The sequence below is a fragment of the Pezoporus flaviventris genome, unplaced genomic scaffold, assembly GCF_033815535.1.
Source record: "Pezoporus flaviventris isolate CSIRO_AGI_PZ_B2104156 unplaced genomic scaffold, CSIRO_AGI_Pfla_v1 ptg000016l, whole genome shotgun sequence".
Lineage (NCBI taxonomy): Eukaryota > Metazoa > Chordata > Aves > Psittaciformes > Psittacidae > Pezoporus > Pezoporus flaviventris.
The window spans coordinates 1,199,394-1,216,090 of NW_026892564.1; the positions used below are offsets into that span (position 1 = coordinate 1,199,394).

Below are 16,697 nucleotides of genomic sequence, written 5' to 3' on the forward strand. Positions count from 1 at the left end.
AGCCAAGAGGCACTGGTCTAGCCACACACTCATACCCTGACAGCTCCCCCAACTGACTGCTTGGATGTTATTTATGAAGGCTGCCTTGGTTAGAACGGACTGTGCAATTGCATACTTCAGGTGTTCTTCCAAGCTCTATAAAGTCCACACCCACATCTGGTGCAACATCTGCTTACGGGAAAACACATCTAGTGGCAGGAATGCCGTTAAATTGTTTTGAAAACTGATTTAGTTGGCTTGCATGGCTCAAAGCAGGAACAAAGATACTCTATGGGGGCTTACGTATTTTGGATGTTAGCAGATGTGCCAAAGGTCGGGAGATCAGAAGGTCATAATAAAGCTCATACATGTTTGTGATGGCTTTCAACTATCTGTTGGTCAGAATGAGACTGTCGTTCTTCCTCAGGGGTCTGGTTCACTAAACCACTACTCTGTGCCACAGGTTATGCCACCTGATTGTATCAATATAATTTTTGATGCTGAGTTCTTAGTGCTTGTCAGGTGTAGTTTTATGACTTTCAGAAAATGAAGTTCTTTTGTTTCTGTAGCCACCATTTGAAGTTGAAGAAAAGCCTCAGCCAGTGTGTATTCAGAGACCCTCCCTACCCCAGACCATCTGCTTAAACACTGCAGCAGCTTGAACTCCCCAGAGCTATATCATCCTTTTTTCTTCATGTCACTTCCCCAAATGATGGCAGAAGCCCCAGAAAAAAAGAATAAAAATAGCAGTGGAAAGAAAAAAAGAAAGAGAGCTTTAAAAAAAACAGGATCTTCTGACATTGCTCTGAGTAGGTGTTGTCATACACTCAACTTATCGTCAGAAGCATGTTCAAACTTAGCTGATTATTAGAAGCACATTCAAACTTGACATGTCTTCAAACATGTCTTGTGTTATTTCAGATTCAGCCTAAAATAAACTAAATCAGGTGGATTTTGGAACATCAACATGACACTGCATGTGACTTTTTAAATCCCAAGGTAATTGAGATTTGGAGAGTTTGGCTGCACTCATCAGACCTCACTGGGTTAACTGCCTGTAAGAGTAAACTGTAAAGACTTGGCATCACTCATTTCCAACAGTAAGCCTGACTCAACCTCTAACCTACAGTGCACTCCAACTTCCAGCAGCCAGTGAGCAGTGTACTTGCATTTTCCTCTCCTCCTTCTTCTTGCCCCTGTAGCTCCAAAGGAGCTGGTTGATCCTTGGCAAGGGAAGATGTTGCAGATCAGCTGGTGAGCAGCACCTTGCTGGGCTCCCAACTGCTGGCTCTTGCTGAGTTTGAAGGCTGCAGAAAGCAGATGGGTATTTTGGAGAGGTCGGATGCTGTGCTTCCCACCACGACTCCGGTTCTGGTATCTGCTTAGTTTGGGACTGAGCAGACCCAGGAGCTATGAACATTGCCTTGGGCCTCCCAGTACCACCAAGGACCATTCCAAATGTCCATGTCTCAGCCTCTGGCCCTCTGTCACGGGTCACTCTTCCCAATAAATCTTACCTGATTATGAACTTCTTCATTCATTGGTGGTTTCTTTGGGTTATTTTCAAATACAATATGTAAGTTTATAGATGAATAGATTTAATAGATTAATTGTGTAAGAAACCATTTTTTGAAACTGACTTATTTCAAAAGGATACAACTAGGAATTATATTCATGTAGTAGAGAGAAGGACAACAGACGTGAAAATGTTCCAAATGGGTAATGCTTGGTAAAGTTTATTTCAACAAGAGGCTGGTAAGGTGAGCAGGCGAACAATTTACTGGTACAATACAAACCTGATTTGTCTGTTGCTTTGAAATACTCCATGCTAATAGTAGCTTCCAAATTATCATCATTCTTAAATTATCATCTCTCAGTAACTGATCATTGTCTCACACCCCTCATTTTGATAGATGACTTTTCCTTTAACTATAACGTAGCTGATCAATGCTTCATGTCCCCCAAACTGGTAAATCAAGTGCTCCCACCTAAAAAGACAAGAGGTATAAGAATATCCAAACTTGCATTAGAGTGGCTTATATACCTAGTACACCTGGTAATTATAAAAGATTTGCTTGAACCATGGGAAAACACTATTCCAGGTGTACATGTTGATTTCTTTTTGCATGAATACGGTGAGTTCATGTGCAAATGATAGTGATCATCCCTATCACTGTAGTGATATGACAAGGGGGAATGGCTTTAAGCTGAAACAGGGTAAGTTTATATCAGACATTAGGAAGAAGTTCTTCAGGTGTTCAAGGCCAGGTTGGACAGGGCTTGGAGCAGCCTGGTCTAGTGGAAAGGTGTCCGTGCCCATGGCAGGGGGGTTGGAACTGGATGAGCTTTAAGGTTCCCTCAAGCACAAACCATCCTGTGACTTCTTCTATGATTCTGAATCAGTAGAAAATTCCTTCCATGAAATAAGCATGTATTGCCTTTAGAGAAGTTGTAATTAGGCATGGATTATTTGTAATATTAGTGCCAAAAGTCCTAGGCTTTATTTTCCAGTGGAGCAATTAAGGAGAATGAAAGTGGGTCTAAAATGCTAGTGGCACGAGGAGTTCACTAACCTCTCCACTATCCAAACATGGTGAAAACCAGTCCCTTCTGTTAAATCACATTTCAGATGACAATGGAAGAACAAACCTTGATGAATTTATGATCACAAGATCCCCCTGCTTGCCCATCTCTATGGAGCCATGTGTATCCGATTTTCCCAGAGCATAAGCTGCATTAATGGTGGCAGCTGCCAGCGCTTCATTCATTGACATCTTCATGTTTACACAGGCCAGATGCATCACCATAGGCTAATAGGCAAGTGGAAAATGGGAGTTATCAGTAACACAAATAAAGCTGTTCGTGCCTCAGATCCCTAAGCGTTCCTCCCTCCTTGTGCAACAGGAGTTGTTCTGTGTAATGTAAATCTTGCCAACTCCAGAATCAGAAATCTAAAATCAGGAACTTTGAGAGCCTTTTTTATAAGCCTCTCAGCTTATACAAAGAATAGAACCCCTTCTGGTTTCAAGAATTGCTGGCAAAAACTACCAACACACTTCAATAAGCATGAGCAGTTGTCTAATCAGGTGATACAGCTCTCTTTGCAGATACAAAGACAGTTTTAAGCATGCGAGATCTACACATAAGTTGTACTAGTAAGAGACTGCGTAATTTTGTGGTGTCATAAGAATGAAAAATAGCTTACCATTGAAAAACAGTATGCATTGGGATTAAAGTCACTGCCAAGAGCAACTATAACTCCTTCTTCTAACATTTTTCTAGCTTGAGGTTGCTTCAGTCTAGCGGGAAAAACACTTGTCAGTACAATTCACTTAGTTATTATGTGATGATTTACAAAAGCAAAAGCCACCACTCAGTTTGGCTAGATGCATGCATTCAGCTACACTGATTCTTTTGGGGATGAAGGCCCACATTCTCCTCTTGGCTCTCTACCTATCACCCTACAGATAGCGAGAATGGGAATTGTGATCCATTCTTTTGAAGTATCATGTGGGAGCAGCCAGGATCAACCATCAGGCTTCAGGCCACTGAAATTCTGGTATTTATCCAGACCTCAGCCATGCCAGGATTTAATAGGTGAAAATCTTCATTTCTCTGAGAAGTGTTTTCTAGTCCTTACAGCTTCAAAGGCAGGCTCCCAAATACTTGGCACAAGCAATGCAATAACCCCTTCCCAGCCCTGTTGTCAATTTGAAATGTTAAGTTGAAGCCGTGACCTTAAAGTCGTGTATATTAGAGGATTTTCTCACTTAGCGCTGTTAATGCAAAAGGAACCTTTAATAATTTCAATATCCGGAATGGCCATTTCAAAATTGTTTAGCCATTGGATTAATATGGGAAGGTGTTTGCAAGGCTGGGCACTAGGAAATACACGAAGTTTTAGCCGTAGTTGCTGTAAAACCAATAGCACCAAACATCGTGTCCAGAAATAATGCACTGTAACAATAGAAATGAAACACTAGAGTGACTGCTGCTCAGAAAGTAGTATTAAAAGCATTGCAGTTAACAGAAAAGAACAATAAACGAGGTCTTAATGAAGTACTTACATTGAGTATAAGACAATCCTTTCCCTACAGAATACTCTTAGCAGATTTATGATAACACGATGTTCCAAGAATTAATTGTGTTTAAGAGGATTTGTCTGAAGTGCCATTCCCTGTCCTCACATGTCCTTCCAGCCTCTGCATCCCCCGCTGTGCTCTGCTGCCAGACTCCTTAGGAGTACTGCAGGCAATGGTCAGCAAAGGCCAAAACAAGAGTGTGCTTACCATTAAGCAACTCTCCAGCTGCACACTGACCACCAGCCCTGGTCAGCCAGTGAAGGATCCCTGGCCACTACTGCTTTTCTTCAAACCAGGGATTGTGTACAGGCAGGACCTTCCGAGATCTGAGCCCTCATAACTAGTACTGAAGGAGCTGAAGGAGGTCAGCAAAGGATGTACATTACCTCACAGCAACTTCTTATACACTGCACAGCTCTCAGACCTCCAATACTCTCTTAACAAGTCTCTCAGTCATGGCTTCTTCATTTTTAGACTAGGAGTCCTGTGTTCAGTAAACAGGACACTGCAACAAATGAGGCCTCATTTCCTATGGCTTGTTATTATCTCCATCTTAGCCTTATCCTGAGGTTATAAACTTTCCAGTGCATGGAGTCTCTGGAGTAACACGTGAGTTATAGCCACAGCCCCTTCTATTGGTGGCTGCATCTCTGTTGTCTCCTTCACCTCCCTGGTCAGTTTGCCTGATCAGGTGTTTTGCTCCTGGGATGACTTTGCAGGACCACACATCCTCCCTGAGATCTGTCTTCTGGCAGTGCATGTACCAGCAATCAGTGGTTCAAAAACACTTGTGCAGGACATGAACAGGTAACCACAAATACAAGCACAAGCATGGTCACAGGCATGAGCACCAGTGGCTATGGCACTCACAAAGCGGGCTGTTGAAAATAAACCAAAATCAAGTCAATTACTGGGTTATGGTCCTCATCATCTAGTTGGCTTATTTTTGGCATTAGGGGTAAGTAGGTGATCCACCTATGCTTATCTGTAATATATGCATAGGAAAATAGTGTTCTTAAGGGAATTCTGCTCAGTATTGCCTGGGTAAAGTCAGATAAGTTTTTTAAAATGCTACCCACAGTCTTTCAGCTCTTTTGATAGCTGATGGATTCATTTACAGCAAAACCTTCTGCAAGAGAGCAAATACATATACTGCAGAGATAATTTGCCTGAAAAGAAGCCAACTCAGTTTTAAAAGTCTAAATGGGTTAAAGAAAACCATCCAGATTTCTTCTTTTTCTGATTGATCCCTCATCCTGTCACAATGGTTAAATCCCAGCGTTGACTGCATCACTCCAGATCTCCTGTGAGACTTCTCAGAAGTAGGATATTGCCTCATTACTGAGAATTTCCACCAGAAACAAGACCTAAGGAGGCTCATGCATCTCTTTGTGTTTGTGATTGTCTTCACTGATCAAGCCTGATCCTTGAGGCATAGATACAGGCTTATGCTTTTACATTAAAAGACCCTAAAACCATACAGTTTTGCTGTTACAAAAGTCTTCCATCAATCTAGTGGCCTTACCTTAGCATGTAGGCAGTTGTTGGTAAAAGGATAGCGGCACACTTAGCTCTTGCCATTGCCTTGATACCTTCATCACTGACTTCTTCAAGGTGGCTGATAGCCCGGGCTCCGAGTTCAGCTCCAAGCTAAGCAATTCATTCTCAATTAGTGCAGTAAAGCAATGTTGTTTGCAATTGACTGCAGGAGAGAACTCACTGCTAATGTAAAATTTACTAAAGAAAACCCATAAAGAATGCTTGAAATTACAAATGGAATGCAGAGACAAAGTATTTGCTAATTTATTGCAGGAGAAGTTGTCCACGAAAAGGCATTGACCATCCACTGAGTGGAAGCGTACCTTCAGTGGTGTCTTCAGCCGTCTGACAAGCAAACTGTGGGACAGCTATGAATAAAACCATTATCAACTCCTATTCACAAAGTAACCAGCAGAAAACAGCTGACAAAACTGACACTGGCTGCAGAACTAGTAGTGCAACTGCTGCCTTCAACAGTGAAGCACCAAAAAAGCTTTTATGATTAATCAAGTTTTTTGGGCTTTGGTTTTGGTTTGTTTTCTAATAAAGCAAAGAATAACTTGAGCAGACCCCACAGGAAGAAAGCAATGATGGTGAAATGTGGTCTTAGAGTGACTTTCTATATCAATCTATCTGGGAGCCTGTTCCTGACTAAACCATCCTTCTTGAGTGCGCTCACTGCACACCTGACTTGTTGCTGCTAACAGAACATTTAAGGGAAAAAGATTTTTCAAGTTGCTGTTGGGTTCAGGGATATCCACCTTCCCCGTCTGTACCCCATGTGGAAGATAAGCAAAGTCAATGTTTGATTAGGCACTGCATGTTACTGCATGCAGGTCAAGGCTTCCTCCAACGTCCTTAACTCCAAAGCTGCACAAGGGCTGCACTTTCCATCGTCTGACAGAAGCAGATGCCTATGAATGGTCTGTTTTATAAAGCCTTAGAAAAGAAAACCTCTGAAAACTGCAATTCTTTCAAAGATTCAGCCCCTCCAAGAGCAAAAAATGGCTCCACTGAATGTTAACAAAGATGTACCTCAGCAGATTTCATCGGATGGAGTTCATCACCATGGAAGTTAATCTGTAACCCTATATCTTTTCCAGCCTGAAGAATTCTCCTGGTAGACTCCAGATCAAAGACTCCCTTCTCACAGAACACATCTATATTGTTAACGTGTATTTCACCAGTTAGTTTGAGTTCTCTCAGTTTAGGGAGATGGTTATTGATAATGTCATCTGTGGCTTCAGCAGCAGTTTTCCCTCTAATGAAAAGAAAATGTTAGGGAGCCATAAGAATAACATCCTTGAAGCCTGGCAAACACTCACATCACACATGCAATTACCACATTGTTTAGAAAATGATGCAAATACAAATCACTCAAAACCCCTTCAGATTAAAAGCTTAAAACTGCTTCATATTCTCAAATATGAATTACTATCCATTCAAAGAACATTGGACTACATTACTATACATTTTTTATAAGGTGGGTACCTTAGATGCTAACCAAGACATGCGATATTTTAAAACAAAATATTCTGCTTTCCTGTATTCTGACCTCCTGTATCCTAAAACACAGATATTTAAAATACATAAATGATTATCTAAATACGTTCAGTGGTGTTCATGCAATATGTTTATGCAAGGATCAACGCTCAAAGGGGATGTGCAGCACGAATCATTGTTTCAAATTTACCTCTCATCTTTTTGCATTATTCAGAGCGATAGCTAGGCAACTGTTTCTGAATCAGAGGGGCCTCCCAAGGTTCAATTTATCAAAGTCAGATCCATTCACAAACCTCCTATTAGAGGGAGGTAACCCAGAAGAGATCAGTAAATGCCTCTGATCAAAAGAGCTAACAATCCCAAAATATGCAGTTGGGTTGCTAGTATTTTGCAGTTTTAAGATCTGCAGGTAAGTGGTACACTGCAGCTAAATGCCTGTGACATCTCAATCCCCACTTCAGGCACAGAGCGGTGTTATACAAGTGCCACACATGGGAGTTTTACAGTGGCAGTAAATTCTAGAAGCCAAATTCTGCTTGGATTTATAAACAAGGTTGTGCAGTTATAAGGCAGAGCAGAACCCGGCTTAGGGCCCTTATTTTGTTCACTCTCACTGAAACAGTCATAGGGGTTGCCCAGGCTTTTACCACACCAAGCTTTCTCCCTTTTCTTCTTTGACTCAGCAGCATTTGGAGGAATGATTAGCACCAGAGCCAAGAAAAAAATGAGGGAAATACAAGTCTTGGTTTCACTTTCTGGCGGGACATAATGCCCAAGAATGCAAAACTCATTGTTTTAATGCGAGAGACTTCTGCTCAGGAAATCACTTCAAAAAAGACCCATGAATTTGATTCAAAATGACAACTAAAGGGATGAACAGTTATTTCTTTGTCCCCCTCCTGTAAATTTTCTAGGTTCAACTCCTAAAGAACTGCAGATACTCCAAGTCTGGAAGTCCCAAGGCTGGAAACAGTTTTTGAAAGCAATGGGCAGGAACAAGCATCATTTTAAACAGGGCAGCCTTATTTTTTTCTAGAATGGCTCAGACTGAAGTAGCTTGCACCATTTGGTGCATACTTCAGTAAGTGCTGCCTATTGCCAATGCTCTATATCATGGTCCCACAGAAACTGAAAGATGCTAGATTAGATATTAGGAAGAATTTCTTTACTATGAGGGTGACGAGGCACTGGCACAGGGTGCCCAGAGAGGCTGTGGCTGCTCCATCCCTGGCAGTGTTCAAGGTCAGGTTGGAAGGGGCTTTGAGCAACCTGCTCTAGTAGAAGGTGTCCCTGCCCATGGCAGGGGGCTGGAACTGGATGAGCTTTAAGGTCCTTCCAACCAGTCATAGGGAAAAACTGCCAAAGTGAGAAAGGCTCTTTATGGCATCTCTATTTGAGCCAATAGTTGTGATTAAACATGTTTACTTTAGTCTTCTACTCATCACATACATATAAGATGTGTGCATTTCTCCATTGCATGGAAGCATAATTAAGGCTTTTTACTGAGGTATATCAGGATCAGATACGCCATTTATTTTTCTTAGCTGGTTAAAATAAAAGTTCATGGCAGAGACTGAGAGTAGCAGAAGAACTTTCTGTACAGGAAATCCTGTAATCTGTGTTATATTCAGTGGAGGTTCAGCTGGAGGCAGGGATTCTGTGCTAAACTGCCGCTGGCATTTAGTAGCCATTAAATAATGCTTCCCTGTCTTCCTTCGAATTAAAATTTAGGAGAGCCTTCTGTAAACACTGGCTATTGTTTCAAATAAAGTATTTCAGGAGGGCTGGGAAGAAGAAACGTTTCTGAAAATAACAGGCAATTTTCAATGCAAAGCAGTAAGACTTAACAAGAGCAAGAAGAATTAAGTCATATTACTTTGGCACTGAATGAGCTCCACAGTACGTCGAGGAAATGCCAATGTCCATGCATTGCTTTGCGTGTTCGATCACCCGGAGCATTTTAAGCTCCGTTTCTAAATTTAAGCCATATCCACTCTTGCATTCAACCAACGTAGATCCTGTTCTGAGCATGCGTTCGAGTCGGTGCTTGAAAGTACTGAACAGCTCTTCCTCTGTGGCCTTGCGAGTGTGTTCCACAGTAAAGTGTATTCCTCCCCCAGCCTCGTGGATCTCCATATAGGATGCACCCGCCAGCTTCGGGAAAAAAGGAAACAAAACCCAACACCCACATACATTTAGCTGCTAAATGAATCCAAGGGATTCTGCAAAGTGCCTTGAGAACCCTTTGCAAAGAGAAGAAGTCGGGGGAAGGACAGAAATCTCCATTAATTCTTCCTCCCTCCCCTTCCTCTTCTCTCTCCCCTCCACTTGGGTGAAGCAGTCTTGTAAGAAGCGACATAAAGAGAATTACTTTGAAGATTTTCTTCCCCCCGAGCCCAAGGGGAAAATTTATCTCTAGCTCAAAAAGTCATTTATGTGGAGAAAAGGGAGGTGGGGGAGGTGGGGGAATCAAGGTTAGATGGTACAGAAGGTGGCACTCCTGCATTGCTTCAATTAATGCAAAACTATACCAAGGCTGGCTGCAAAGGCTGCAATTACACTTCTCTCTCAGACTACTGTTATTCAGAAATCATCCCTCCTTAGATTATATGCATTTTTCTACAAATGAAAGATGGGATTCACTAGAAAGTTATGTGCAATAAAAAGAAAGAGGAAATAAAAATCCAGATGTGTAATGTTATGCTGTTACCTTCATTGCAAACTCATGAACCCTATCACCAGCCCACACTGGGTGTGTATGTGCATCTACCAGGCCTAAAGGAAACAAAGTAAATGTACACTTGCGTTACTTCACTGTGTAAGAGAAAAGGTTATGGACATGCAAGCAAATTAAACAGCAGAAACTCCCCATAAAGTCTCTATTAGTTACAGAAAAAGAAAAATCCAGGCAGCACAAAATCTAGGATTTTCTTTAAAAGCTATTAATTTTCTTTCAGCTTTTTTAGGTGTGACACATTATGCAAAATGTCTCTGGGTGAGTGCACCAGTTGCTGAGGTTTTCATGGTGTTTCGATGACATTTTCAAACTGTGGAATAAATTATAAATGGCAAACTTTGAAAGAGTTTGTTAGAGTTTACATCTGTGTTCTTTAAAAAGGCAAACTGCTTAGGCTGGGCTTAGTACAACAGCACTTATTCTAACAATAGTCCACTTACTCCAGCTTTTTCTACAAGCTGCAAAACCAACCCTACTGCATGCCCAAGGCCATTGCAAACATAACAGAGGCCTAACAGCTCATGCTCTAACAGCAGTTGCAAAGCTCATGCAATAGACTTGCCCAGGTTTATTTTCCATCAGGTGAAGTTGCATAGCATGTGACTTAAAATCTTCTGCTGCCCTTTTGCCTCCAACTGGCCATGGGCAGGAGGGAGACAGAGCTCTGTGGCTGAACTGCTGATGGGCAGAAAGGGTACAGAAAAGAGAGCTGAATGTGGAAAGTCACTATGTGACCCAGCTACATCACCATGTGATCTATGATAGAGGAACAGTTCTAACATGAAAAAAGAGGAGACAAAGCTCCACCATGAAGCCCAAAAGAATCATCCTGAGTGCTGCAATTTTCTCCTTGCAGCACTCCTGATGAGGAAGCGATGATACTCTGCCCCAGCACAAGATACTGCCAAACCTGTACTGAACATAGAAGAAAAAAGGCTGGAGGGATGTTTAACACGCATTAGCACACGTGAGTACTTTGTCTCTAAGCACTTGCCACAATTCAGCACTGTGTCATTAGGAACAAATACACCTACCTGGTAACACGCACTTCCCAGAGCAGTCAATTATTCTTTCAAATGTTGCTCCTGAAAACTGATCGCGAATAACATCTGCCTGGCCCACAGCTTTGATACGACCATCTCTGCAAACAACAATGGACAAAGGAATCATGAGCCTGCTGAAAAGGATAGTGCTCACTGACAGAACTAGTGGAGCAACAACTCTCTGGAAGCAGGGGTAGGGACCTTCAGCAGGACTGAAGATGCACACGGGACGTGGTTTGCTCATCTTACAGACGCACAGAAAATGGTGGAGTAATGCCATGCATTCCATGTTGTTTGCCATGACACTTGTCATGTCATCTACTTAGATCCCTCTGGACTCTTGGTACTCTTTTGTTCTCATTTCTGCTAGACAACATTATTTTTCCCTTGTGGATCAGCAGATACACAACATTACTCCAGCAGGTATCTGCAGGGCCCTCTCCCTCTCATGGAAATCAAAATGTCATCACCAGCCTTCACTGCCTGGCCGTGAATCTTACCCTCATGCCCTTGGAAGCCATGGGGATAAACCTCTTTGGGACTGATCATTGGTTCAACAGCAGTTTTCTCCCAGTGGAGCTCAAGGATGGTACTGGGAACCGCAGACTGCACTTGACAAATTGCCTCCAGCCATGCAGGGAGTTCTTCCTCACCTACACAACAGGGTTCCCTGGGCATGTGCAGTACCTCTGTCCTCTAAGCCTTGTCTTTCTCCAGCTCTGTTCAAGCTACCAGAACAGCAACTGGGAGTCATCATGGGAACCTCAATGAAGTTGCCTCTGCGCTACATGGATGAATTTTTAAGATGCAAAGAGCAGTTAGAGCATTTAGAAATGACAGAGATGTAATTACATACATTATTAACTGTAATTTCATTCATTATACAAATTATTTATACCACTGCTATTAGTTCATGTCAGTTCACATAGAAAGCAGAGGGAGAAGAAGATAGCTGTAGTGTTCAAAAGCACAAGTTATCTTCAGGAGGCTGATGTGTGACCACAGCATGATAAAGGAAGTTATCAGGACTTCGATTGAAATAGTCAAAATTATTTGTTATTTGAAGACAGGCTGAGAGAGTTGGGCTTGTTCAGTCTGAAGGAGAGAAGGCTGCAGGGAGACTTCAGGGAAATCTTCCAGAATCTAAAGGGGGCCTACAAGAACTTTGGAGAGGGACTTTTTACAAGGGCCCGCAGTGATAAGACAAGGGGGAATGGCTTTAAGCTGAAAGAGGGTAAGTTTATATCAGACATTAGGAAGAAGTTATTCACTACGAGGGTGGTGAGACACTGGCACAGATTGCCCAGAGAAGTTGTGACTGCCCCATCCCTGGCAGTGTTCAAGGCCCGGTTGGACAGAGCAGCCTTGTCCAGTGGAAGGTGTCCCTGCCCATGGCAGGGGGATTGGAACTGGATGAGTTTTAAGGTCCCTTCCAACAGCATCCATGCTGTGATCCTATGGGGATTGCAAAGTCCCGCTCCACACAGGCAGGCAGCTGCAGTGCCCTGCTCCCGGCCAGAGGCAGCCGGCGGCAGCCACCGCGGCGGGGACAGCGGCAGCAACCCCCTCCCGCAGCCAGCCCCGGCCCCGCGGCCCCGCACTCACAGCCCCACCACCAGGCTGGCGTCCCGCAGCACGGCCAGGCTGCCCGCGTCCTGCCGCCGCAGGTACTCCTCGCCCCGGGCGCACACCAGCACCAGCTGCTGCGCGTTGTCCAGCAGGAGCCGGTGCCGGCCCGCCATGGCCCTCGGCGGTGAGGACAATGACGAGCGGTGCAAAGGGGGCCGCTCCTCGGCTCAAAGTCCCCCGGGGCGGTGCTGGGGAGGCCGCCTGCGGCCCCGCGGGCCTGGCCCTGACCCCCTGACTCTGCCCGTGCCCGGGTTGGCCTTTGCTTACCAACCTCCCCCTAGAGGGTGAAGGCACGGAGGTGGGCAGCAGGGCAGGAGGGGCCGCATGATTCTACCCGGACAGGGCAGGGGTGAGGTGGATGGCGGTGACCGTTCACACCCCGGCCACATCCGCCACTTGGCAGAATTTGGGCAAAAAAAGCTGCAGGGTCAATGTGGCAGCTGCCTGCCCCAGGTGAGGGATGCTGTTCTTGACGTGGTGCAGGGCAACGTGACAATACCTGTACACGGTGCTGGTTTATGTTAGGCTTCAAAGCACCAGTTTTGCCATCCGGGGATTCCCAAAGCCCTCTGTCCACACTGCACAACCTGGAGATTTCACTTTGCCAAGAAAATAAGAGCTTGTGAACTGGGAGCATTTGTCTGCCCACATCTCCCTTCCCTGGCACCCATCACCTCCCTAGTGTCCATCACCTTGTTAGCATCCATCATCTCTCCAGTGTCCCAGCACCAGCCTGAGGGACGAAAACCTCTCTCACCGAACCAGATATCCAGGCAGATATTTATCCAATTCCACGACTGAAAGGTGCAAGTCTGCTGCCCCCTACAGAATTAGGAATGGGAGAATCAGGGAGCAAGTATTTATTCTCAGCATGGATTTTTGTTTTCTTCTCTCTTCAAACATTCATAGCACTTACAGGGCTTCAGCAATTCCCAGAGAGTCTTTCCAAATGAGTGGTCCCTCAAACACCTTTCTGGTGGTGGCAATCTTCTTTAGACACCTTTTCACCCGTACTCAAATGAGTAATGCAAACAAGCTCAAAACAACACGTTTTGTATTTCTCATATCCTGCTGTAAGTCTTTCTGGGCTCTTTTTGACTACATAACTTCTTACTATAGTTAGTAAGTATTTTTGCAGGGTATCAGCTTTTGCTGCTGGAATGTCCTGCTACTTGGTCTGATTTCTTTTATCTTATATACAATTTGAGCAACTTAAACACATGAAAGCATCTTAATTTCAGTTACTGTGTATACCTTATATTTTAACAGAATCATGAGCCCTTTTATTTATTTTATTTTTCTTTAATACATATATAAGTGAACATTTGCAGTTCTGTTTTTTGGACTTGCTCCACGAGAAAGGAAAATCTGTTGAATTCATGGGACTTACTCCATACCAACTAAGGACCAGCCCCTATTACATTGATATATTCAGAGTACCTTACTTTCACCTGCATGGCAATTCTTTTCATACCACCTAAAACCAAAATCTGAATTAAGCACATGTAAGGCTTTGTGCAGCTTTACCTGCATGGGTTCTCCCACTCGAATGGAATGCTTTGTGGTGCGAAGATAAACACATGCACCCATCTTTGCAGTGCATGGCCATCAGAACTAAGATTAGCTATGAAGTTATATGCCAAGGTATGATTTAGTCACTGTGTTTGATGCCTGGTCCTATGCAAGATTTCTGAGTTTGAAGTCTAATGAATATACTCATCAAAACAAAACAACCTGTAGACACTTCATATCTCAAAAGGATCTGAAGCTACATGAAAGCATGCTTTCATTGAGAATGAAAACCCAAGGCTCTATAAAGCAGGTGCTCTCAGTCTTTGAAAGAGGGAGAAAAACCTATGTTTTCTTAGTTCTCACTAAGATCATACTTTTCTATTATTCATCTTATTATCCATCTTAGTGTAGCTTTCTTTTCGCTTTTCTTCTAGGCACCGTTTTCACCTAGACACAGCATACATCAGGTATGTCAGGTATTCTTTACCCTCATGAGAGGAACTAAGCATGCTGTCAGTACAGCACAACTCAGAAGACATCTTTTTACAGACAGAGGCCTCTGTTTTATTGAGGAAGCAGTCACATTCAGCTGCAGACACAGGCGTGGTTCAGCATACACCAGGGCTTCCCAAACCATTATTCCAAAAAGCTGAAGGATTAAAACACATGGTGTGTTCTCATAGCGATGGCACCATCTGCTGATGCAGTGCTAGGGTCATACTTAACAGCTCCCACCAGCCTCACTTCTACCTCACTTGAGGGAGCAGCTTTCAGGTTAGCACCAGGCTGCTCCAGAGAAGGAATCGATGGGATGAGAAGGCAACTGTCACAGTCTTCTCCTCTTCCAATATCAAACCCACTGTGATTATCAGTGACAACACGGAGAGGGCACTGATCTGCATCATGCAGATGCTAAACCGGCCATGCTGTATCACAGACCAGATGCTTTTTTGCCTCCTTCCTGCCACTGGAAGCACTTTAACTAGAACACATACTCTAGCTGTTTTGAGGATTCCTAAGCTGCCAGTATCAATTTCAACTTCAGCAACTCTTCTCTTTCCCAAAGGGATTGCCTTACAATTGCCAGGAGAGCTGGGAAGCCTTCAAGCTGCCAAAAAGGAACTGGTTTAAATAATGAAAGGCTTCATAAGTACTTCAAATGTAATTTTTTACTTTTTACGACAACTTACAGATGTAAATATTAAAGGAACACATGCAGAGCGACAGGGATGACTTCCAGTGTGAGAAAGAAACAGGGCAGTATTTCTCTGCAGAATTTATCCCAAAAAGCTGGGGGTTTCCCCACAGTTCACACAACCAGTGTTATATCCTGATGGAGCCCACAGCCTCCAGCACTCTTCACTCCAGCCATCCCACAAGGGATGAATGATCCCAGCTGAAGGACCAGATCTGCACTCTGTGTGCGCCAACCCAGTTACCACCTGTGCAGCTTTTACATGGAACTTTTTCACTTACTTCAAAACTCTCTGAGGGGGACAAGTTACAATTTCTATTTTTCAGTGGAAACTAAGGTACAGGTACAGCAGCAGCTTTCCCAGCAATTCAAGCCCCACTGATGACCATCATCTGGCTGCAAGTTCCCTAGCAGCAAGGTTACTTCTGCAGCTGGGTCACTGCCTGATTTTTGCACAGCTCTTACTTTCCCCATGTGTCAAAGAGGGCTAGTACTTCCATATTTGACAGCAGTTAAGTGATGAGTGAAGGGTCAGAGTAACAATAGCTGTAACTGAGACTCATGAACTGCACCTCCAGCAGTCTGGGTTCCAGTTTGCAGGACCACTTCTATGAGCTGCATCACAGAGACCTTCAAAGAGGGTCTCTGACTGGCAGCATTGCAAAGCACTCACCTGCTTTCACCAAGAAGTACTGACAGGTAAAGGATGGGTTCTGTTAACCTCAGTGTTTACTCTTAACATTGGAAAACGTGGTTATTGTGTACCTGCCAAAACACTCCAGATACTGGGTATCAGAGGGGCTTTCTCTTCTCTGCAGACTGTGTACACTCCCATTCTGCAGTGTGTCATCTTAACTCTGCCAAGGCCACTAAATTCCTCAGAAATTGGTAACTGCCAAGAGGCCTTTTGTTTGCATGGATATTGGCTAGTATCGGTACAAATTTGTCCTTCCTTGATTACGATTGTACAGCCACGCTTTAAGCTTCGCGACTCAAAGCGGCAGAGTATTTCTTAGAGACACTGTAGTATAACAGATCTTCACAGCTCACCTGCAGTGAAGCCTTCACAGCTATTTCCAAATAGTTTATAGACAGGTTGAAATATTAAGTATATTTGAATAGTAACTGCATACATACTGTAAGAAGTCTTGACTGCTGTATTTTCCCTGTGTTTCAGATGGGAAGATAACTGTGTTTTGTTTGCAGCCTTCAGCTGTTAAAGCAGAAAACACAACTAAGAACAAGGTTCCTGCAAACACTGAATGAGTTACAGTTTTTCACTTGGAGTCAAAATCTTGTTTCTACTAAAATAAGGACACAAAGCAGTATAGCTGCATCCTCTCAATGAAACAATTCAGAGCTGACAGAAAAATCATCAGCAGTCTGCAGCAGGCACATCAGGATGTTTTTTAAAAGTTTTTCTGTTGCTCATTCCACAGCATGTGTTATCATTATTAGAAACAGCTATTCCTGCAGGT

At 43.5% G+C, this 16,697-nt stretch overlaps 2 protein-coding genes across 2 annotated transcripts in view; one reads left to right on the top strand and one right to left on the bottom strand.

Annotated features, from left to right (window-relative positions):
• Positions 1-16,697, top strand: part of LTA4H (leukotriene A4 hydrolase) — a 128,491-nt gene that overhangs the window by 34,115 nt on the left and 77,679 nt on the right. The window lies entirely within an intron of this gene.
• On the bottom strand, positions 1,700-12,673 carry AMDHD1 (amidohydrolase domain containing 1). Its single transcript, XM_061454572.1, has 9 exons — positions 12,489-12,673; positions 10,875-10,981; positions 9,814-9,878; positions 8,980-9,257; positions 6,636-6,861; positions 5,587-5,711; positions 3,185-3,278; positions 2,629-2,789; positions 1,700-1,967 (listed from the first exon to the last, which is right to left on the bottom strand). The coding sequence occupies exons 1-9, from the start codon at positions 12,623-12,625 to the stop codon at positions 1,853-1,855; spliced, it is 1,308 nt and encodes a 435-aa protein (XP_061310556.1). The 5' UTR covers positions 12,626-12,673; the 3' UTR covers positions 1,700-1,852.